The 20611-nt window shown below is 51.2% G+C and overlaps 1 protein-coding gene across 9 annotated transcripts in view; it reads left to right on the plus strand.

Annotated features, from left to right (window-relative positions):
* Window positions 1-20611, plus strand: part of TAF1C (TATA-box binding protein associated factor, RNA polymerase I subunit C) — a 275709-nt gene that overhangs the window by 251021 nt on the left and 4077 nt on the right. For all 9 annotated transcript variants that reach the window (XM_077281264.1, XM_077281266.1, XM_077281270.1 and 6 more), the window contains 2 exons: window positions 3128-3302; window positions 3383-3520. In XM_077281264.1, the coding sequence (XP_077137379.1) occupies window positions 3128-3302; window positions 3383-3520 (313 nt within the window). The remainder of the gene's footprint in view (window positions 1-3127; window positions 3303-3382; window positions 3521-20611) is intronic.

Consider the following 20611-nt stretch of genomic DNA (forward strand, 5'->3'; position numbering starts at 1 on the left):
GGCAGCAGGTGTAGGCTGATGGAAGTAGTAGTCCCATCACCCTCCACCAGCTCTCACTGTTATCAGTTGAATATAACTTTAAACCTTTTCCCCTGCTCGTGCTGATCACAGCACGAGCAGTGAAGAATGATGTGAGCGGTCTTCAGCACCCATCTCCGGGGAACAGTGCAAACTGTACCGCTGCTTCCCAGGCACTGGTACATGACACAATAATGACACGTGGATGTCATCCATGTGTCATCAGTGTGGACATGTGTGGGACATTTTTTCAGCTCGTGCTGCTGTTAAAAAATGGACATGTGTTTATAGCGTATTTTGCCCACAGCCATGTGGTCCATGAAGGCACACTGACATGTGCACAGACCCATTCACTTGAATGGGTCTACATGTGTAAGTGCCTACTGTACTTGTGAAAACTGTCACCAAATGTAACGGACACACTGACGTCTGAAAGAGGCCTAACAAAGAGCGACGGTGGTGTCTGACTGCTGGATCCAAGGTTCAGTGAAAACCGGAAGGATAATAGAATTAAAAAGGATGATGTCGGGAAGTTTGACACAAACTGATCGTGAGTTCTAGAGGGCAGAGTTACAGAAGGCTGCACTGAATGTTAATGAGATTAACAGGGTTGAAGAAAATAAGTATTTGACACACTGCCGATTTTGCACGTTTTCCCACCTACAAAGAACAGACCCTTTTAGTTTTTGTTTAAGAAGCCTTTCTACTCCGCACTCTTTACCTGTATTTATTTCACGTGTTTGAAATTTTTACCTGTGTAAATGATATGTGTCTACTCACTCAATCACACTCCAACCTCTCCACCATGGCCAAGATCAAAGAGCTGTATATGGACACCAGGGAGAAAATTGTAGACCTGCACAAGGCTTAGATGGGCTACAGGGCAATAGACAAGCAGTTTGGTGAGAAGGTAACAACTATAGATCACAATTATTACAAAATGGAACAAACACAAGATGACTGTCAATCTTCATCGGTATGGGGCTCCATGCAAGATCTCGCCTTGTTGGCTAAGGATGATTCTGAAAAAAATCAGGAATCAGCCCAGGACTATATGGAAGGACCTGGTCCATGACCTGAAGAGAGCTGGGACCTCAGTCTCAAACATTACCATTAGTAACACACTACAAAGTAGAAACAGAAGGTGCTCCAGCTCCAATAAAAGAGATTCTTTATTAATGGTTAAAATCCCGTGACATAATAAATCCTTGCTGTAATACAAATGTGGGGGTACAGAGCCCATGCAACGCGTTTCGATCGCTGCCGATCTTAATCAATGCATTGATTAAGATCGGCAGCGATCGAAACGCGTTGCATGGGCTCTGTACCCCCACATTTGTATTACAGCAAGGATTTATTATGTCACTGGATTTTAACCATTAATAAAGAATCTCTTTTATTGGAGCTGGAGCACCTTCTGTTTCTACTTTGTAATTATCCCTCGTCTGGATCCGAGACGAAGCTCCGTGCGCCTGCAAGGATCGGTGAGCTGGCCATGGCTTTTTAGCCATCATCTTATTTTGTTTTTGTAGTAACACACTACGCTATCATGGATTAATATCCTGCAGGGCACGCGAGGTCCCCCTGTTCATGCCAGGACGTCCAGGCTTGTTTCAAGTTTGCCAATGATCATCTGGATGATCCGGAGGAGGCATGAGAGAAGGTCATGTGGTGAGATGAGAGCAAAATAGAACTTTTTGGTATCAGCTCCACTCGCCGTGTTTGGACAAAGAAGACTGATGAGTACACCTCCAAGAACACTCTCTGAAGCATGGTGGAGGGAAACCTCATACTTTAGAGGTGCTTTTCTGCAAAGGGGACAGGACAACTGCACCGTATTGAAGGGAGGATGGATGGGGTCATGTTTCTTGAGATTTTGGCCAGCAGCCTCCTTCCCTCAGTAAGAGAATTGAAGATGGGTTGTGGCTGGGTCTTCCAGCATGACAATGACCCAAAACACACAGCCAGGGCAACTAAGCAGTGGCTCCGTAAGAAGCATTTCAAGGTCCTGTAGTGGCCTAGCCAGTCTCCAGACCTGAACCCAATAGAAATCTTTGAAGGGAGCTAAAACTCAATGTTGCCCAGCGACAGCCCCTGAATCCTGAAACATCTGAAGATCTGTATAGAGGAGGGGACCAAAATCCCTGCTGCAGTGTATGCAAACGTGGTAAAGAACCACAGGAAACATCTGACCTCTGTAATTACAAAGGGTTCTGTACCAAATATTAATTTCTGTTTTTCTATTGTATCAAATACTTATTTCGTGCAATAAAATGCAAATTAATTATGTAGCAATCTTACAATGAGATTTTGTGGATTTTATCTTTAGATTCTGTCTCTCACAGGTAAAGTGTACCTATGATAAAAATTACAGACCTCTCCATTCTTTCTAGGTGGGAAAACTTGCAGAATTGGCAGTGTTAGAAATACTTCTTTTCCCCACTGTGTGTGCAGCAGGAAGAGTTATATTCACTAGTGGAAGGAGTACGAAGTTAGAGAAGTTACCTGTGACCTACGAGCATGAGAATAAAGAGAAATCAGGTGGATCAGTGATTTGTGTGAGTGGTTTGTGCGCTGTATTGTGGTAGTGGATAGTTTGTAGTGTTGGAGAAGTGTGAGTGGAGCCTGAACATGAGAGGAGAGAGGGACTGATGTGGAAAGAGTGCGCAGAATATGTAAAAGGGGAGATATAGCAGCAGCCACGACATAGATGAAGATATATGAAAAATACATTATGTGGCACATCTGCACAAGAAGAAGTTTTATGGCTTCTCTCCAGATAAGGGTTACTATCGACTGGTATTTCTGTGGTCACTGCTTCAAAAGCCCTGGAACAACCTCTGGCCGTGTCCCTCTATAAGCTGCACAAGTGTAGAAGCCATGGAAGTGCTGGTGGTCACCAGACACTGAGGATTCACACTCTTCAGTCACTTGGTGTTTTGTTAATTCATAATAAACTATTAACATTTCTGCTGAAATCCTTGTTGTTTTCAGAAATAGGTGGTGAAATGATGGCAGTGTATTGTGCGCGTGTCTAGAGACGTCTACATGTAATATAGCGCGTTCCTCCTCCACTGCTGATGCCACTGTAACCCTCGTGTCTCCTCAGTTCTCCCTGTATATCATGGATGAGCGATTTCCTCTGGTACCACTGGCCAAATGGGACCATATGCTGGAGGGACCCCCACCGTACATCAGCGTCAGTGGTGGAGACTCTGCCCGCGCCAACACCGTCCTGCTGGGGACTCAGCACAGTCAGGAGACGCTGCTGGTGCAGTTCTCAGGTACATCCCATAGGCTTCTGTCTGCTTCTAGGCACATGGTGCCATCTGCTGCCAGACTCCTGATGGTCCTTGTGTTCTAGGTGGCCACTCCAGCTCTTGGCAGCTGCACTTACCAGGAACACGTCTGCCACGGATTTCACACTCTCTCCATCATTTGTCTCCATTACTGCCTCATCATCGTGACCTAGCACTCCAGAGACTGCAGTCTCCACTGGCAGGTCAGTACTCCTGATGTTCATTAGTATTGGGCTGCACTAGCTCATTAACTCTGGGTACACTCTTTGTGCCGTGTGGTGGTTGTACGGTGCGCCCCGTATATGCTCTGTGCCCTGTGGTGGTTGTACTGTGCTCCCTGTATATGCTCTGTGCCCTGTGGTGGTTGTACTGTGCTCCCCGTATATGCTTCGTGCCCTGTGGTGGTTGTACTGTGTGCCCCGTATATGCTCTGTGCCCTGTGGTGATTGTACTCTGCTCCCCGTGTATGCTCTGCCCCCTGTGGTGGTTGTACTGTGTGCCCTGTATATGCTCTGTGCCCTGTGGTGGTTGTACTGTGCTCCCTGTATATGCTCTGTTCCCTGTGGTGGTTGTACTGTGCTCCCTGTATATGCTTCGTGCCCTGTGGTGGTTGTACTGTGCTCCCTGTATATGCTCTGTGCCCTGTGGTGGTTGTACTGTGCTCCCCGTATATGCTCTGTGCCCTGTGGTGGTTGTACTGTGCTCCCCGTATATGCTCTGCCCCCTGTGGTGATTGTACTGTGCTCCCCGTATATGCTCTGTCCCCTGTGGTGGTTGTACTGTGCTCCCTGTATATGCTCTGCCCCCTGTGGTGGTTGTACTGTGCTCCCTGTGTATGCTCTGTGCCCTGTGGTGGTTGTACTGTGCTCCCTGTATATGCTCTGTGCCCTGTGGTGGTTGTACTGTGCTCCCCGTATATGCTCTGTGCCCTGTGGTGGTTGTACTGTGCTCCCTGTGTATGCTCTGCCCCCTGTGGTGGTTGTACTGTGCTCCCTGTGTATGCTCTGTGCCCTGTGGTGATTGTATTGTGCTCCCCGTGTATGCTCTGCCCCCTGTGGTGGTTGTACTGTGCTCCCCGTATATGCTCTGTGCCCTGTGGTGGTTGTACTGTGCTCCCCGTATATGCTCTGTGCCCTGTGGTGGTTGTACTGTGCTCCCTGTATATGCTCTGTGCCCTGTGGTGATTGTACTGTGCTCCCTGTATATGCTCTGTCCCCTGTGGTGGTTGTACTGTGCTCCCCGTATATGCTCTGTCCCCTGTGGTGGTTGTACTATGCTCCCTGTATATGCTCTGTCCCCTGTGGTGGTTGTACTGTGCTCCCCGTATATGCTCTGTGCCCTGTGGTGGTTGTACTGTGCTCCCTGTATATGCTCTGTCCCCTGTGGTGGTTGTACTGTGTGCCCCGTATATGCTCTGTTCCCTGTGGTGGTTGTACTGTGCTCCCTGTATATGCTCTGTGCCCTGTGGTGATTGTATTGTGCTCCCCGTGTATGCTCTGCCCCCTGTGGTGGTTGTACTGTGCTCCCCGTGTATGCTCTGTGCCCTGTGGTGGTTGTACTGTGCTCCCCGTATATGCTCTGTGCCCTGTGGTGGTTGTACTGTGCTCCCCGTATATGCTCTGTGCCCTGTGGTGGTTGTACTGTGCTCCCCGTATATGCTCTGTCCCCTGTGGTGGTTGTACTGTGCTCCCTGTATATGCTCTGTCCCCTGTGGTGGTTGTACTGTGCTCCCTGTATATGCTCTGCCCCCTGTGGTGGTTGTACTGTGCTCCCCGTGTATGCTCTGTCCCCTGTGGTGGTTGTACTGTCCTCCCTGTATATGCTCTGTCCCCTGTGGTGGTTGTACTGTGCTCCCCGTATATGCTCTGTGCCCTGTGGTGGTTGTACTGTGCTCCCCGTATATGCTCTGTCCCCTGTGGTGGTTGTACTGTGCTCCCCGTATATGCTCTGTGCCCTGTGGTGGTTGTACTGTGCTCCCTGTATATGCTCTGTCCCCTGTGGTGGTTGTACTGTGCTCCCTGTTTATGCTCTGTGCCCTGTGGTGGTTGTACTGTGCTCCCTGTATATGCTCTGTCCCCTGTGGTGGTTGTACTGTGTGCCCCGTATATGCTCTGCCCCCTGTGGTGGTTGTACTGTGCTCCCCGTATATGCTCTGTTCCCTGTGGTGGTTGTACTGTGCTCCCCGTGTATGCTCTGTCCCCTGTGGTGGTTGTACTGTGTGCCCCGTATATGCTCTGCCCCCTGTGGTGGTTGTACTGTGCTCCCTGTATATGCTCTGTTCCCTGTGGTGGTTGTATTGTGCTCCCCGTATATGCTTCGTGCCCTGTGGTGGTTGTACTGTGCTCCCCGTGTATGCTCTGTCCCCTGTGGTGGTTGTACTGTGTGCCCCGTATATGCTCTGCCCCCTGTGGTGGTTGTACTGTGCTCCCTGTATATGCTCTGTTCCCTGTGGTGGTTGTACTGTGCTCCCCGTGTATGCTCTGTCCCCTGTGGTGGTTGTACTGTGTGCCCCGTATATGCTCTGTCCCCTGTGGTGGTTGTACTGTGGTCCCCGTATATGCTCTGTCCCCTGTGGTGGTTGTACTGTGCTCCCTGTATATGCTCTGTCCCCTGTGGTGGTTGTACTGTGCTCCCCGTATATGCTCTGCCCCCTGTGGTGGTTGTACTGTGCTCCCCGTATATGCTCTGTTCCCTGTGGTGGTTGTACTGTGCTCCCCGTGTATGCTCTGTCCCCTGTGGTGGTTGTACTGTGTGCCCCGTATATGCTCTGCCCCCTGTGGTGGTTGTACTGTGCTCCCTGTATATGCTCTGTTCCCTGTGGTGGTTGTATTGTGCTCCCCGTATATGCTCTGTGCCCTGTGGTGGTTGTACTGTGCTCCCCGTGTATGCTCTGTCCCCTGTGGTGGTTGTACTGTGCTCCCCGTATATGCTCTGCCCCCTGTGGTGGTTGTACTGTCCTCCCTGTATATGCTCTGCCCCCTGTGGTGGTTGTACTGTGCTCCCTGTATATGCTCTGTTCCCTGTGGTGGTTGTACTGTGCTCCCCGTATATGCTCTGTGCCCTGTGGTGGTTGTATTGTGCTCCCCGTATATGCTCTGCCCCCTGTGGTGGTTGTACTGTGCTCCCCGTATATGCTCTGTCCCCTGTGGTGGTTGTACTGTGCTCCCCGTATATGCTCTGTCCCCTGTGGTGGTTGTACTGTGCTCCCCGTATATGCTCTGCCCCCTGTGGTGGTTGTACTGTCCTCCCTGTATATGCTCTGCCCCCTGTGGTGGTTGTACTGTGCTCCCTGTATATGCTCTGTTCCCTGTGGTGGTTGTACTGTGCTCCCCGTATATGCTCTGTGCCCTGTGGTGGTTGTATTGTGCTCCCCGTATATGCTCTGCCCCCTGTGGTGGTTGTACTGTGCTCCCCGTATATGCTCTGTCCCCTGTGGTGGTTGTACTGTGCTCCCCGTATATGCTCTGTCCCCTGTGGTGGTTGTACTGTGCTCCCCGTATATGCTCTGCCCCCTGTGGTGGTTGTACTGTCCTCCCTGTATATGCTCTGCCCCCTGTGGTGGTTGTACTGTGCTCCCTGTATATGCTCTGTTCCCTGTGGTGGTTGTACTGTGCTCCCCGTATATGCTCTGTGCCCTGTGGTGGTTGTATTGTGCTCCCCGTATATGCTCTGCCCCCTGTGGTGGTTGTACTGTGCTCCCCGTATATGCTCTGTCCCCTGTGGTGGTTGTACTGTGCTCCCCGTATATGCTCTGTGCCCTGTGGTGGTTGTACTGTGCTCCCCGTGTATGCTCTGTCCCCTGTGGTGGTTGTACTGTGCTCCCCGTATATGCTCTGCCCCCTGTGGTGGTTGTACTGTCCTCCCTGTATATGCTCTGCCCCCTGTGGTGGTTGTACTGTGCTCCCTGTATATGCTCTGTTCCCTGTGGTGGTTGTACTGTGCTCCCCGTATATGCTCTGTGCCCTGTGGTGGTTGTATTGTGCTCCCCGTATATGCTCTGCCCCCTGTGGTGGTTGTACTGTGCTCCCCGTATATGCTCTGTGCCCTGTGGTGGTTGTACTGTGCTCCCCGTATATGCTCTGTCCCCTGTGGTGGTTGTACTGTGTGCCCCGTATATGCTCTGTTCCCTGTGGTGGTTGTACTGTGCTCCCCGTATATGCTCTGTCCCCTGTGGTGGTTGTACTGTGCTCCCTGTATATGCTCTGTCCCCTGTGGTGGTTGTACTGTGCTCCCCGTATATGCTCTGTTCCCTGTGGTGGTTGTACTGTGCTCCCCGTATATGCTCTGTCCCCTGTGGTGGTTGTACTGTGCTCCCCGTATATGCTCTGTCCCCTGTGGTGGTTGTACTGTGTGCCCCGTATATGCTCTGTCCCCTGTGGTGGTTGTACTGTGCTCCCTGTATATGCTCTGTCCCCTGTGGTGGTTGTACTGTGTGCCCCGTATATGCTCTGTTCCCTGTGGTGGTTGTACTGTGCTCCCTGTATATGCTCTGTGCCCTGTGGTGGTTGTACTGTGCTCCCCGTATATGCTCTGTGCCCTGTGGTGGTTGTACTGTGCTCCCCGTATATGCTCTGTGCCCTGTGGTGGTTGTACTGTGCTCCCTGTATATGCTCTGTCCCCTGTGGTGGTTGTACTGTGCTCCCTGTATATGCTCTGTTCCCTGTGGTGGTTGTACTGTGCTCCCCGTATATGCTCTGTTCCCTGTGGTGGTTGTACTGTGCTCCCCGTGTATGCTCTGCCCCCTGTGGTGGTTGTACTGTGCTCCCTGTATATGCTCTGTTCCCTGTGGTGGTTGTATTGTGCTCCCCGTATATGCTCTGTGCCCTGTGGTGGTTGTACTGTGCTCCCCGTATATGCTCTGTCCCCTGTGGTGGTTGTATTGTGCTCCCTGTATATGCTCTGTCCCCTGTGGTGGTTGTACTGTGTGCCCCGTATATGCTCTGCCCCCTGTGGTGGTTGTACTGTGCTCCCTGTATATGCTCTGTCCCCTGTGGTGGTTGTACTGTGCTCCCTGTATATGCTCTGTCCCCTGTGGTGGTTGTACTGTGCTCCCTGTATATGCTCTGTCCCCTGTGGTGGTTGTACTGTGCTCCCCGTATATGCTCTGTCCCCTGTGGTGGTTGTACTGTGCTCCCCGTATATGCTCTGCCCCCTGTGGTGGTTGTATTGTGCTCCCCGTATATGCTCTGTGCCCTGTGGTGATTGTACTGTGCTCCCCGTATATGCTCTGTGCCCTGTGGTGGTTGTACTGTGCTCCCTGTATATGCTCTGTGCCCTGTGGTGGTTGTACTGTGCTCCCTGTATATGCTCTGTGCCCTGTGGTGGTTGTATTGTGCTCCCCGTATATGCTCTGTGCCCTGTGGTGGTTGTACTGTGCTCCCCTTATATGCTCTGTGCCCTGTGGTGGTTGTACTGTGCTCCCCGTATATGCTCTGTGCCCTGTGGTGGTTGTACTGTGCTCCCCGTATATGCTCTGTGCCCTGTGGTGGTTGTACTGTGCTCCCCGTATATGCTCTGTCCCCTGTGGTGGTTGTACTGTGGTCCCCGTATATGCTCTGTCCCCTGTGGTGGTTGTACTGTGCTCCCTGTATATGCTCTGTCCCCTGTGGTGGTTGTACTGTGCTCCCTGTATATGCTCTGTCCCCTGTGGTGGTTGTACTGTGCTCCCCGTATATGCTCTGTCCCCTGTGGTGGTTGTACTGTGCTCCCTGTATATGCTCTGTCCCCTGTGGTGGTTGTACTGTGCTCCCTGTATATGCTCTGTCCCCTGTGGTGGTTGTACTGTGCTCCCCGTATATGCTCTGTCCCCTGTGGTGGTTGTACTGTGCTCCCCGTATAGGCTCTGTGCCCTGTGGTGGTTGTACTGTGCTCCCTGTATATGCTCTGTGCCCTGTGGTGGTTGTACTGTGCTCCCCGTATAGGCTCTGTGCCCTGTGGTGGTTGTACTGTGCTCCCTGTATATGCTCTGTGCCCTGTGGTGGTTGTACTGTGCTCCCCTTATATGCTCTGTGCCCTGTGGTGGTTGTACTGTGCTCCCCGTATATGCTCTGTGCCCTGTGGTGGTTGTACTGTGCTCCCTGTATATGCTCTGTCCCCTGTGGTGGTTGTACTGTGCTCCCTGTTTATGCTCTGTGCCCTGTGGTGGTTGTACTGTGCTCCCTGTATATGCTCTGTCCCCTGTGGTGGTTGTACTGTGCTCCCTGTATATGCTCTGTCCCCTGTGGTGGTTGTACTGTGCTCCCCGTATATGCTCTGTCCCCTGTGGTGGTTGTACTGTGCTCCCTGTATATGCTCTGTCCCCTGTGGTGGTTGTACTGTGCTCCCTGTATATGCTCTGTCCCCTGTGGTGGTTGTACTGTGCTCCCCGAATATGCTCTGTCCCCTGTGGTGGTTGTACTGTGCTCCCCGTATATGCTCTGTCCCCTGTGGTGGTTGTACTGTGCTCCCCGTATATGCTCTGTCCCCTGTGGTGGTTGTACTGTGCTCCCTGTATATGCTCTGTCCCCTGTGGTGGTTGTACTGTGCTCCCTGTATATGCTCTGTGCCCTGTGGTGGTTGTACTGTGCTCCCCGTATATGCTCTGTCCCCTGTGGTGGTTGTACTGTGCTCCCTGTATATGCTCTGTTCCCTGTGGTGGTTGTACTGTGCTCCCCGTGTATGCTCTGTGCCCTGTGGTGGTTGTACTGTGCTCCCTGTATATGCTCTGTCCCCTGTGGTGGTTGTACTGTGCTCCCCGTATATGCTCTGTGCCCTGTGGTGGTTGTACTGTGCTCCCCGTATATGCTCTGTTCCCTGTGGTGGTTGTACTGTGCTCCCCGTATATGCTCTGTCCCCTGTGGTGGTTGTACTGTGCTCCCCATGTATGCTCTGTCCCCTGTGGTGGTTGTACTGTGCTCCCTGTATATGCTCTGTTCCCTGTGGTGGTTGTACTGTGCTCCCCGTGTATGCTCTGTCCCCTGTGGTGGTTGTACTGTGCTCCCCGTATATGCTCTGTTCCCTGTGGTGGTTGTACTGTGTGCCCTCTATATGCTCTGCCCCCTGTGGTGGTTGTACTGTGCTCCCTGTATATGCTCTGTCCCCTGTGGTGGTTGTACTGTGCTCCCTGTATATGCTCTGTTCCCTGTGGTGATTGTACTGTGCTCCCCGTGTATGCTCTGTCCCCTGTGGTGGTTGTACTGTGTGCCCCGTATATGCTCTGTCCCCTGTGGTGGTTGTACTGTGCTCCCCGTATATGCTCTGTTCCCTGTGGTGGTTGTACTGTGCTCCCCGTGTATGCTCTGTCCCCTGTGGTGGTTGTACTGTGTGCCCCGTATATGCTCTGCCCCCTGTGGTGGTTGTACTGTGCTCCCTGTATATGCTCTGTTCCCTGTTGTGGTTGTACTGTGCTCCCCGTGTATGCTCTGCCCCCTGTGGTGGTTGTACTGTGCTCCCCGTATATGCTCTGTTCCCTGTGGTGGTTGTACTGTGTGCCCCGTATATGCTCTGCCCCCTGTGGTGGTTGTACTGTGCTCCCTGTATATGCTCTGTCCCCTGTGGTGGTTGTACTGTGTGCCCCGTATATGCTCTGCCCCCTGTGGTGGTTGTACTGTGCTCCCCGTATATGCTCTGTTCCCTGTGGTGGTTGTACTGTGCTCCCCGTGTATGCTCTGTCCCCTGTGGTGGTTGTACTGTGTGCCCCGTATATGCTCTGCCCCCTGTGGTGGTTGTACTGTGCTCCCTGTATATGCTCTGTTCCCTGTGGTGGTTGTATTGTGCTCCCCGTATATGCTTCGTGCCCTGTGGTGGTTGTACTGTGCTCCCCGTGTATGCTCTGTCCCCTGTGGTGGTTGTACTGTGTGCCCCGTATATGCTCTGCCCCCTGTGGTGGTTGTACTGTGCTCCCTGTATATGCTCTGTTCCCTGTGGTGGTTGTACTGTGCTCCCCGTGTATGCTCTGTCCCCTGTGGTGGTTGTACTGTGTGCCCCGTATATGCTCTGCCCCCTGTGGTGGTTGTACTGTGCTCCCCGTATATGCTCTGTTCCCTGTGGTGGTTGTACTGTGCTCCCCGTGTATGCTCTGTCCCCTGTGGTGGTTGTACTGTGTGCCCCGTATATGCTCTGCCCCCTGTGGTGGTTGTACTGTGCTCCCTGTATATGCTCTGTGCCCTGTGGTGGTTGTACTGTGCTCCCTGTATATGCTCTGTTCCCTGTGGTGGTTGTATTGTGCTCCCCGTATATGCTCTGTCCCCTGTGGTGGTTGTACTGTGCTCCCCGTATATGCTCTGTCCCCTGTGGTGGTTGTACTGTGCTCCCTGTATATGCTCTGTTCCCTGTGGTGGTTGTATTGTGCTCCCCGTATATGCTCTGTGCCCTGTGGTGGTTGTACTGTGCTCCCCGTGTATGCTCTGTCCCCTGTGGTGGTTGTACTGTGCTCCCCGTATATGCTCTGCCCCCTGTGGTGGTTGTACTGTCCTCCCTGTATATGCTCTGCCCCCTGTGGTGGTTGTACTGTTCTCCCTGTATATGCTCTGTTCCCTGTGGTGGTTGTACTGTGCTCCCCGTATATGCTCTGTGCCCTGTGGTGGTTGTATTGTGCTCCCCGTATATGCTCTGCCCCCTGTGGTGGTTGTACTGTGCTCCCCGTATATGCTCTGTCCCCTGTGGTGGTTGTACTGTGTGCCCCGTATATGCTCTGTTCCCTGTGGTGGTTGTACTGTGCTCCCCGTATATGCTCTGTCCCCTGTGGTGGTTGTACTGTGCTCCCTGTATATGCTCTGTCCCCTGTGGTGGTTGTACTGTGCTCCCCGTATATGCTCTGTTCCCTGTGGTGGTTGTACTGTGCTCCCCGTATATGCTCTGTCCCCTGTGGTGGTTGTACTGTGCTCCCTGTATATGCTCTGTTCCCTGTGGTGGTTGTACTGTGCTCCCCGTATATGCTCTGTTCCCTGTGGTGGTTGTACTGTGCTCCCCGTGTATGCTCTGCCCCCTGTGGTGGTTGTACTGTGCTCCCTGTATATGCTCTGTTCCCTGTGGTGGTTGTATTGTGCTCCCCGTATATGCTCTGTGCCCTGTGGTGGTTGTACTGTGCTCCCCGTGTATGCTCTGTCCCCTGTGGTGGTTGTACTGTGCTCCCCGTATATGCTCTGCCCCCTGTGGTGGTTGTATTGTGCTCCCCGTATATGCTCTGTGCCCTGTGGTGATTGTACTGTGCTCCCCGTATATGCTCTGTGCCCTGTGGTTGTTGTACTGTGCTCCCTGTATATGCTCTGTGCCCTGTGGTGGTTGTACTGTGCTCCCTGTATATGCTCTGTGCCCTGTGGTGGTTGTATTGTGCTCCCCGTATATGCTCTGTGCCCTGTGGTGGTTGTACTGTGCTCCCCTTATATGCTCTGTGCCCTGTGGTGGTTGTACTGTGCTCCCCGTATATGCTCTGTGCCCTGTGGTGGTTGTACTGTGCTCCCCGTATATGCTCTGTGCCCTGTGGTGGTTGTACTGTGCTCCCCGTATATGCTCTGTCCCCTGTGGTGGTTGTACTGTGGTCCCCGTATATGCTCTGTCCCCTGTGGTGGTTGTACTGTGCTCCCTGTATATGCTCTGTCCCCTGTGGTGGTTGTACTGTGCTCCCTGTATATGCTCTGTCCCCTGTGGTGGTTGTACTGTGCTCCCCGTATATGCTCTGTCCCCTGTGGTGGTTGTACTGTGCTCCCTGTATATGCTCTGTCCCCTGTGGTGGTTGTACTGTGCTCCCTGTATATGCTCTGTCCCCTGTGGTGGTTGTACTGTGCTCCCCGTATATGCTCTGTCCCCTGTGGTGGTTGTACTGTGCTCCCCGTATAGGCTCTGTGCCCTGTGGTGGTTGTACTGTGCTCCCTGTATATGCTCTGTGCCCTGTGGTGGTTGTACTGTGCTCCCCGTATAGGCTCTGTGCCCTGTGGTGGTTGTACTGTGCTCCCTGTATATGCTCTGTGCCCTGTGGTGGTTGTACTGTGCTCCCCTTATATGCTCTGTGCCCTGTGGTGGTTGTACTGTGCTCCCCGTATATGCTCTGTGCCCTGTGGTGGTTGTACTGTGCTCCCTGTATATGCTCTGTCCCCTGTGGTGGTTGTACTGTGCTCCCTGTTTATGCTCTGTGCCCTGTGGTGGTTGTACTGTGCTCCCTGTATATGCTCTGTCCCCTGTGGTGGTTGTACTGTGCTCCCTGTATATGCTCTGTCCCCTGTGGTGGTTGTACTGTGCTCCCCGTATATGCTCTGTCCCCTGTGGTGGTTGTACTGTGCTCCCTGTATATGCTCTGTCCCCTGTGGTGGTTGTACTGTGCTCCCTGTATATGCTCTGTCCCCTGTGGTGGTTGTACTGTGCTCCCCGAATATGCTCTGTCCCCTGTGGTGGTTGTACTGTGCTCCCCGTATATGCTCTGTCCCCTGTGGTGGTTGTACTGTGCTCCCCGTATATGCTCTGTCCCCTGTGGTGGTTGTACTGTGCTCCCTGTATATGCTCTGTCCCCTGTGGTGGTTGTACTGTGCTCCCTGTATATGCTATGTCCCCTGTGGTGGTTGTACTGTGCTCCCCGTATATGCTCTGTCCCCTGTGGTGGTTGTACTGTGCTCCCTGTATATGCTCTGTCCCCTGTGGTGGTTGTACTGTGCTCCCCGTATATGCTCTGTGCCCTGTGGTGGTTGTACTGTGCTCCCCGTATATGCTCTGTTCCCTGTGGTGGTTGTACTGTGCTCCCCGTATATGCTCTGTCCCCTGTGGTGGTTGTACTGTGCTCCCCGTATAGGCTCTGTGCCCTGTGGTGGTTGTACTGTGCTCCCTGTATATGCTCTGTGCCCTGTGGTGGTTGTACTGTGCTCCCTGTATATGCTCTGTCCCCTGTGGTGGTTGTACTGTGCTCCCTGTATATGCTCTGTGCCCTGTGGTGGTTGTATTGTGCTCCCTGTATATGCTCTGTGCCCTGTGGTGGTTGTACTGTGCTCCCCTTATATGCTCTGTGCCCTGTGGTGGTTGTACTGTGCTCCCCGTATATGCTCTGTGCCCTGTGGTGGTTGTACTATGCTCCCTGTATATGCTCTGTCCCCTGTGGTGGTTGTACTGTGCTCCCTGTATATGCTCTGTCCCCTGTGGTGGTTGTACTGTGCTCCCTGTATATGCTCTGTGCCCTGTGGTGGTTGTACTGTTCACCCAGTACTCTACATTCAGTATCTGCTGTTTCTCTCTCTCTCTCGGTGTCTCCAGGCGTGGTTGTACTTTACATTCAGTATCTGCTGTTTCTCTCTCTCGGTGTCTCCAGGCGTGGTTGTACTTTACATTCAGTATCTGCTGTTTCTCTCTCTCTCGGTGTCTCCAGGCGTGGTTGTACTTTACATTCAGTATCTGCTGTGTCTCTCGCTCTCGGTGTCTCCAGGCGTGGTTGTACTTTACATTCAGTATCTGCTGTGTCTCTCGCTCTCGGTGTCTCCAGGCATGGTTGTACTTTACATTCAGTATCTGCTGTTTCTCTCTCGCTCTCGGTGTCTCCAGGCGTGGTTGTACCTTACATTCAGTATCTGCTGTTTCTCTCTCTCTCTCGGTGTCTTCAGGCGTGGTTGTACCTTACATTCAGTATCTGCTGTTTCTCTCTCTCTCGGTGTCTCCAGGCGTGGTTGTACTTTACATTCAGTATCTGCTGTTTGTCTCTCTCTTGGTGTCTCCAGGCGTGGTTGTACTTTACATTCAGTATCTGCTGTTTCTCTCTCTCTCGGTGTCTCCAGGCGTGGTTGTACCTTACATTCAGTATCTGCTGTTTCTCTCTCTCTCTCGGTGTCTTCAGGCGTGGTTGTACTTTACATTCAGTATCTGCTGTTTCTCTCTCTCTCGGTATCTCCAGGCGTGGTTGTACCTTACATTCAGTATCTGCTGTTTCTCTCTCTCTCGGTGTCTCCAGGCGTGGTTGTACCTTACATTCAGTATCTGCTGTTTCTCTCTCTCTCGGTGTCTCCAGGCGTGGTTGTACTTTACATTCAGTATCTGCTGTTTCTCTCTCTCTCGGTGTCTCCAGGCGTGGTTGTACCTTACATTCAGTATCTGCTGTTTCTCTCTCTCTCTGTGTCTCCAGGCGTGGTTGTACTTTACATTCAGTATCTGCTCTTTCTCTCTCTCTCGGTGTCTCCAGGCGTGGTTGTACTTTACATTCAGTATCTGCTGTTTCTCTCTCTCGGTGTCTCCAGGCGTGGTTGTACCTTACATTCAGTATCTGCTCTTTCTCTCTCTCTCGGTGTCTCCAGGCGTGGTTGTACTTTACATTCAGTATCTGCTGTTTCTCTCTCTCGGTGTCTCCAGGCGTGGTTGTACCTTACATTCAGTATCTGCTGTTTCTCGCTCTCTCGGTGTCTCCAGGCGTGGTTGTACTTTACATTCAGTATCTGCTGTTTCTCTCTCGCTCTCGGTGTCTCCAGGCGTGGTTGTACTTTACATTCAGTATCTGCTGTTTCTCTCTCTCTCTGTGTCTCCAGGCGTGGTTGTACTTTACATTCAGTATCTGCTCTTTCTCTCTCTCTCGGTGTCTCCAGGCGTGGTTGTACTTTACATTCAGTATCTGCTGTTTCTCTCTCTCGGTGTCTCCAGGCGTGGTTGTACCTTACATTCAGTATCTGCTCTTTCTCTCTCTCTCGGTGTCTCCAGGCGTGGTTGTACTTTACATTCAGTATCTGCTGTTTCTCTCTCTCGGTGTCTCCAGGCGTGGTTGTACCTTACATTCAGTATCTGCTGTTTCTCTCTCTCTCGGTGTCTCCAGGCGTGGTTGTACTTTACATTCAGTATCTGCTGTTTCTCTCTCTCTCGTTGTCTCCAGGCGTGGTTGTACTTTACATTCAGTATCTGCTGTTTGTCTCTATCTCGGTGTCTCCAGGTGTGGTTGTACTTTACATTCAGTATCTGCTGTGTCTCTGTCTCTCACTCTCGGTGTCTCCAGGCGTGGTTGTACTTTACATTCAGTATCTGCTGTTTCTCTCTCTCTCGGTGTCTCCAGGCATGGTTGTACTTTACATTCAGTATCTGCTGTTTCTCTCTCTCTCGGTGTCTCCAGGCGTGGTTGTACCTTACATTCAGTATCTGCTGTTTCTCTCTCTCTCGGTGTCTCCAGGCATGGTTGTACCTTACATTCAGTATCTGCTGTTTCTCTCTCTCTCGGTGTCTCCAGGCGTGGTTGTACTTTACATTCAGTATCTGCTCTTTCTCTCTCTCTCGGTGTCTCCAGGCGTGGTTGTACCTTACATTCAGTATCTGCTGTTTGTCTCTCTCTCGGTGTCTCCAGGCGTGGTTGTACCTTACATTCAGTATCTGCTGTTTCTCTCTCGCTCTCGGTGTCTCCAGGCGTGGTTGTACTTTACATTCAGTATCTGCTGTTTCTCTCTCTCTGTGTCTCCAGGCGTGGTTGTACTTTACATTCAGTATCTGCTCTTTCTCTCTCTCTCGGTGTCTCCAGGCGTGGTTGTACTTTACATTCAGTATCTGCTGTTTCTCTCTCTCGGTGTCTCCAGGCGTGGTTGTACTTTACATTCAGTATCTGCTGTTTCTCTCTCTCTCGGTGTCTCCAGGCGTGGTTGTACTTTACATTCAGTATCTGCTGTTTCTCTCTCTCTCGGTGTCTCCAGGCATGGTTGTACTTTACATTCAGTATCTGCTGTTTCTCTCTCTCTCGGTGTCTCCAGGCGTGGTTGTACCTTACATTCAGTATCTGCTCTTTCTCTCTCTCTCGGTGTCTCCAGGCGTGGTTGTACTTTACATTCAGTATCTGCTGTTTCTCTCTCTCGGTGTCTCCAGGCGTGGTTGTACCTTACATTCAGTATCTGCTGTTTCTCTCTCTCTCGGTGTCTCCAGGCGTGGTTGTACTTTACATTCAGTATCTGCTGTTTCTCTCTCTCTCGTTGTCTCCAGGCGTGGTTGTACTTTACATTCAGTATCTGCTGTTTGCCTCTATCTCGGTGTCTCCAGGTGTGGTTGTACTTTACATTCAGTATCTGCTGTGTCTCTGTCTCTCACTCTCGGTGTCTCCAGGCGTGGTTGTACTTTACATTCAGTATCTGCTGTTTCTCTCTCTCTCGGTGTCTCCAGGCATGGTTGTACTTTACATTCAGTATCTGCTGTTTCTCTCTCTCTCGGTGTCTCCAGGCGTGGTTGTACCTTACATTCAGTATCTGCTGTTTCTCTCTCTCTCGGTGTCTCCAGGCGTGGTTGTACCTTACATTCAGTATCTGCTGTTTCTCTCTCTCTCGGTGTCTCCAGGCGTGGTTGTACTTTACATTCAGTATCTGCTCTTTCTCTCTCTCTCGGTGTCTCCAGGCGTGGTTGTACCTTACATTCAGTATCTGCTGTTTGTCTCTCTCTCGGTGTCTCCAGGCGTGGTTGTACCTTACATTCAGTATCTGCTGTTTCTCTCTCGCTCTCGGTGTCTCCAGGCGTGGTTGTACTTTACATTCAGTATCTGCTGTTTCTCTCTCTCTGTGTCTCCAGGCGTGGTTGTACTTTACATTCAGTATCTGCTCTTTCTCTCTCTCTCGGTGTCTCCAGGCGTGGTTGTACTTTACATTCAGTATCTGCTGTTTCTCTCTCTCGGTGTCTCCAGGCGTGGTTGTACTTTACATTCAGTATCTGCTGTTTCTCTCTCTCTCGGTGTCTCCAGGCGTGGTTGTACTTTACATTCAGTATCTGCTGTTTCTCTCTCTCTCGGTGTCTCCAGGCATGGTTGTACTTTACATTCAGTATCTGCTGTTTCTCTCTCTCTCGGTGTCTCCAGGCGTGGTTGTACTTTACATTCAGTATCTGCTGTTTCTCTCTCTCTCGGTGTCTCCAGGCGTGGTTGTACTTTACATTCAGTATCTGCTGTTTCTCTCTCTCTTGGTGTCTCCAGGCGTGGTTGTACTTTACATTCAGTATCTGCTGTTTCTCTCTCTCTCGGTGTCTCCAGGCGTGGTTGTACCTTACATTCAGTATCTGCTGTTTCTCTCTCTCTCTCGGTGTCTTCAGGCGTGGTTGTACTTTACATTCAGTATCTGCTGTTTCTCTCTCTCTCGGTATCTCCAGGCGTGGTTGTACCTTACATTCAGTATCTGCTGTTTCTCTCTCTCTCGGTGTCTCCAGGCGTGGTTGTACCTTACATTCAGTATCTGCTGTTTCTCTCTCTCTCGGTGTCTCCAGGCGTGGTTGTACTTTACATTCAGTATCTGCTGTTTCTCTCTCTCTCGGTGTCTCCAGGCGTGGTTGTACCTTACATTCAGTATCTGCTGTTTCTCTCTCTCTCTGTGTCTCCAGGCGTGGTTGTACTTTACATTCAGTATCTGCTCTTTCTCTCTCTCTCGGTGTCTCCAGGCGTGGTTGTACTTTACATTCAGTATCTGCTGTTTCTCTCTCTCGGTGTCTCCAGGCGTGGTTGTACCTTACATTCAGTATCTGCTCTTTCTCTCTCTCTCGGTGTCTCCAGGCGTGGTTGTACTTTACATTCAGTATCTGCTGTTTCTCTCTCTCGGTGTCTCCAGGCGTGGTTGTACCTTACATTCAGTATCTGCTGTTTCTCTCTCTCTCGGTGTCTCCAGGCGTGGTTGTACTTTACATTCAGTATCTGCTGTTTCTCTCTCGCTCTCGGTGTCTCCAGGCGTGGTTGTACTTTACATTCAGTATCTGCTGTTTCTCTCTCTCTCTGTGTCTCCAGGCGTGGTTGTACTTTACATTCAGTATCTGCTCTTTCTCTCTCTCTCGGTGTCTCCAGGCGTGGTTGTACTTTACATTCAGTATCTGCTGTTTCTCTCTCTCGGTGTCTCCAGGCGTGGTTGTACCTTACATTCAGTATCTGCTCTTTCTCTCTCTCTCGGTGTCTCCAGGCGTGGTTGTACTTTACATTCAGTATCTGCTGTTTCTCTCTCTCGGTGTCTCCAGGCGTGGTTGTACCTTACATTCAGTATCTGCTGTTTCTCTCTCTCTCGGTGTCTCCAGGCGTGGTTGTACTTTACATTCAGTATCTGCTGTTTCTCTCTCTCTCGTTGTCTCCAGGCGTGGTTGTACTTTACATTCAGTATCTGCTGTTTGTCTCTATCTCGGTGTCTCCAGGTGTGGTTGTACTTTACATTCAGTATCTGCTGTGTCTCTGTCTCTCACTCTCGGTGTCTCCAGGCGTGGTTGTACTTTACATTCAGTATCTGCTGTTTCTCTCTCTCTCGGTGTCTCCAGGCATGGTTGTACTTTACATTCAGTATCTGCTGTTTCTCTCTCTCTCGGTGTCTCCAGGCGTGGTTGTACCTTACATTCAGTATCTGCTGTTTCTCTCTCTCTCGGTGTCTCCAGGCGTGGTTGTACCTTACATTCAGTATCTGCTGTTTCTCTCTCTCTCGGTGTCTCCAGGCGTGGTTGTACTTTACATTCAGTATCTGCTCTTTCTCTCTCTCTCGGTGTCTCCAGGCGTGGTTGTACCTTACATTCAGTATCTGCTGTTTGTCTCTCTCTCGGTGTCTCCAGGCGTGGTTGTACCTTACATTCAGTATCTGCTGTTTCTCTCTCGCTCTCGGTGTCTCCAGGCGTGGTTGTACTTTACATTCAGTATCTGCTGTTTCTCTCTCTCTGTGTCTCCAGGCGTGGTTGTACTTTACATTCAGTATCTGCTCTTTCTCTCTCTCTCGGTGTCTCCAGGCGTGGTTGTACTTTACATTCAGTATCTGCTGTTTCTCTCTCTCGGTGTCTCCAGGCGTGGTTGTACTTTACATTCAGTATCTGCTGTTTCTCTCTCTCTCGGTGTCTCCAGGCATGGTTGTACTTTACATTCAGTATCTGCTGTTTCTCTCTCTCTCGGTGTCTCCAGGCGTGGTTGTACCTTACATTCAGTATCTGCTCTTTCTCTCTCTCTCGGTGTCTCCAGGCGTGGTTGTACTTTACATTCAGTATCTGCTGTTTCTCTCTCTCGGTGTCTCCAGGCGTGGTTGTACCTTACATTCAGTATCTGCTGTTTCTCTCTCTCTCGGTGTCTCCAGGCGTGGTTGTACTTTACATTCAGTATCTGCTGTTTCTCTCTCTCTCGTTGTCTCCAGGCGTGGTTGTACTTTACATTCAGTATCTGCTGTTTGCCTCTATCTCGGTGTCTCCAGGTGTGGTTGTACTTTACATTCAGTATCTGCTGTGTCTCTGTCTCTCACTCTCGGTGTCTCCAGGCGTGGTTGTACTTTACATTCAGTATCTGCTGTTTCTCTCTCTCTCGGTGTCTCCAGGCATGGTTGTACTTTACATTCAGTATCTGCTGTTTCTCTCTCTCTCGGTGTCTCCAGGCGTGGTTGTACCTTACATTCAGTATCTGC

Source organism: Ranitomeya variabilis, chromosome 1, assembly GCF_051348905.1.
Source record: "Ranitomeya variabilis isolate aRanVar5 chromosome 1, aRanVar5.hap1, whole genome shotgun sequence".
NCBI lineage: Eukaryota > Metazoa > Chordata > Amphibia > Anura > Dendrobatidae > Ranitomeya > Ranitomeya variabilis.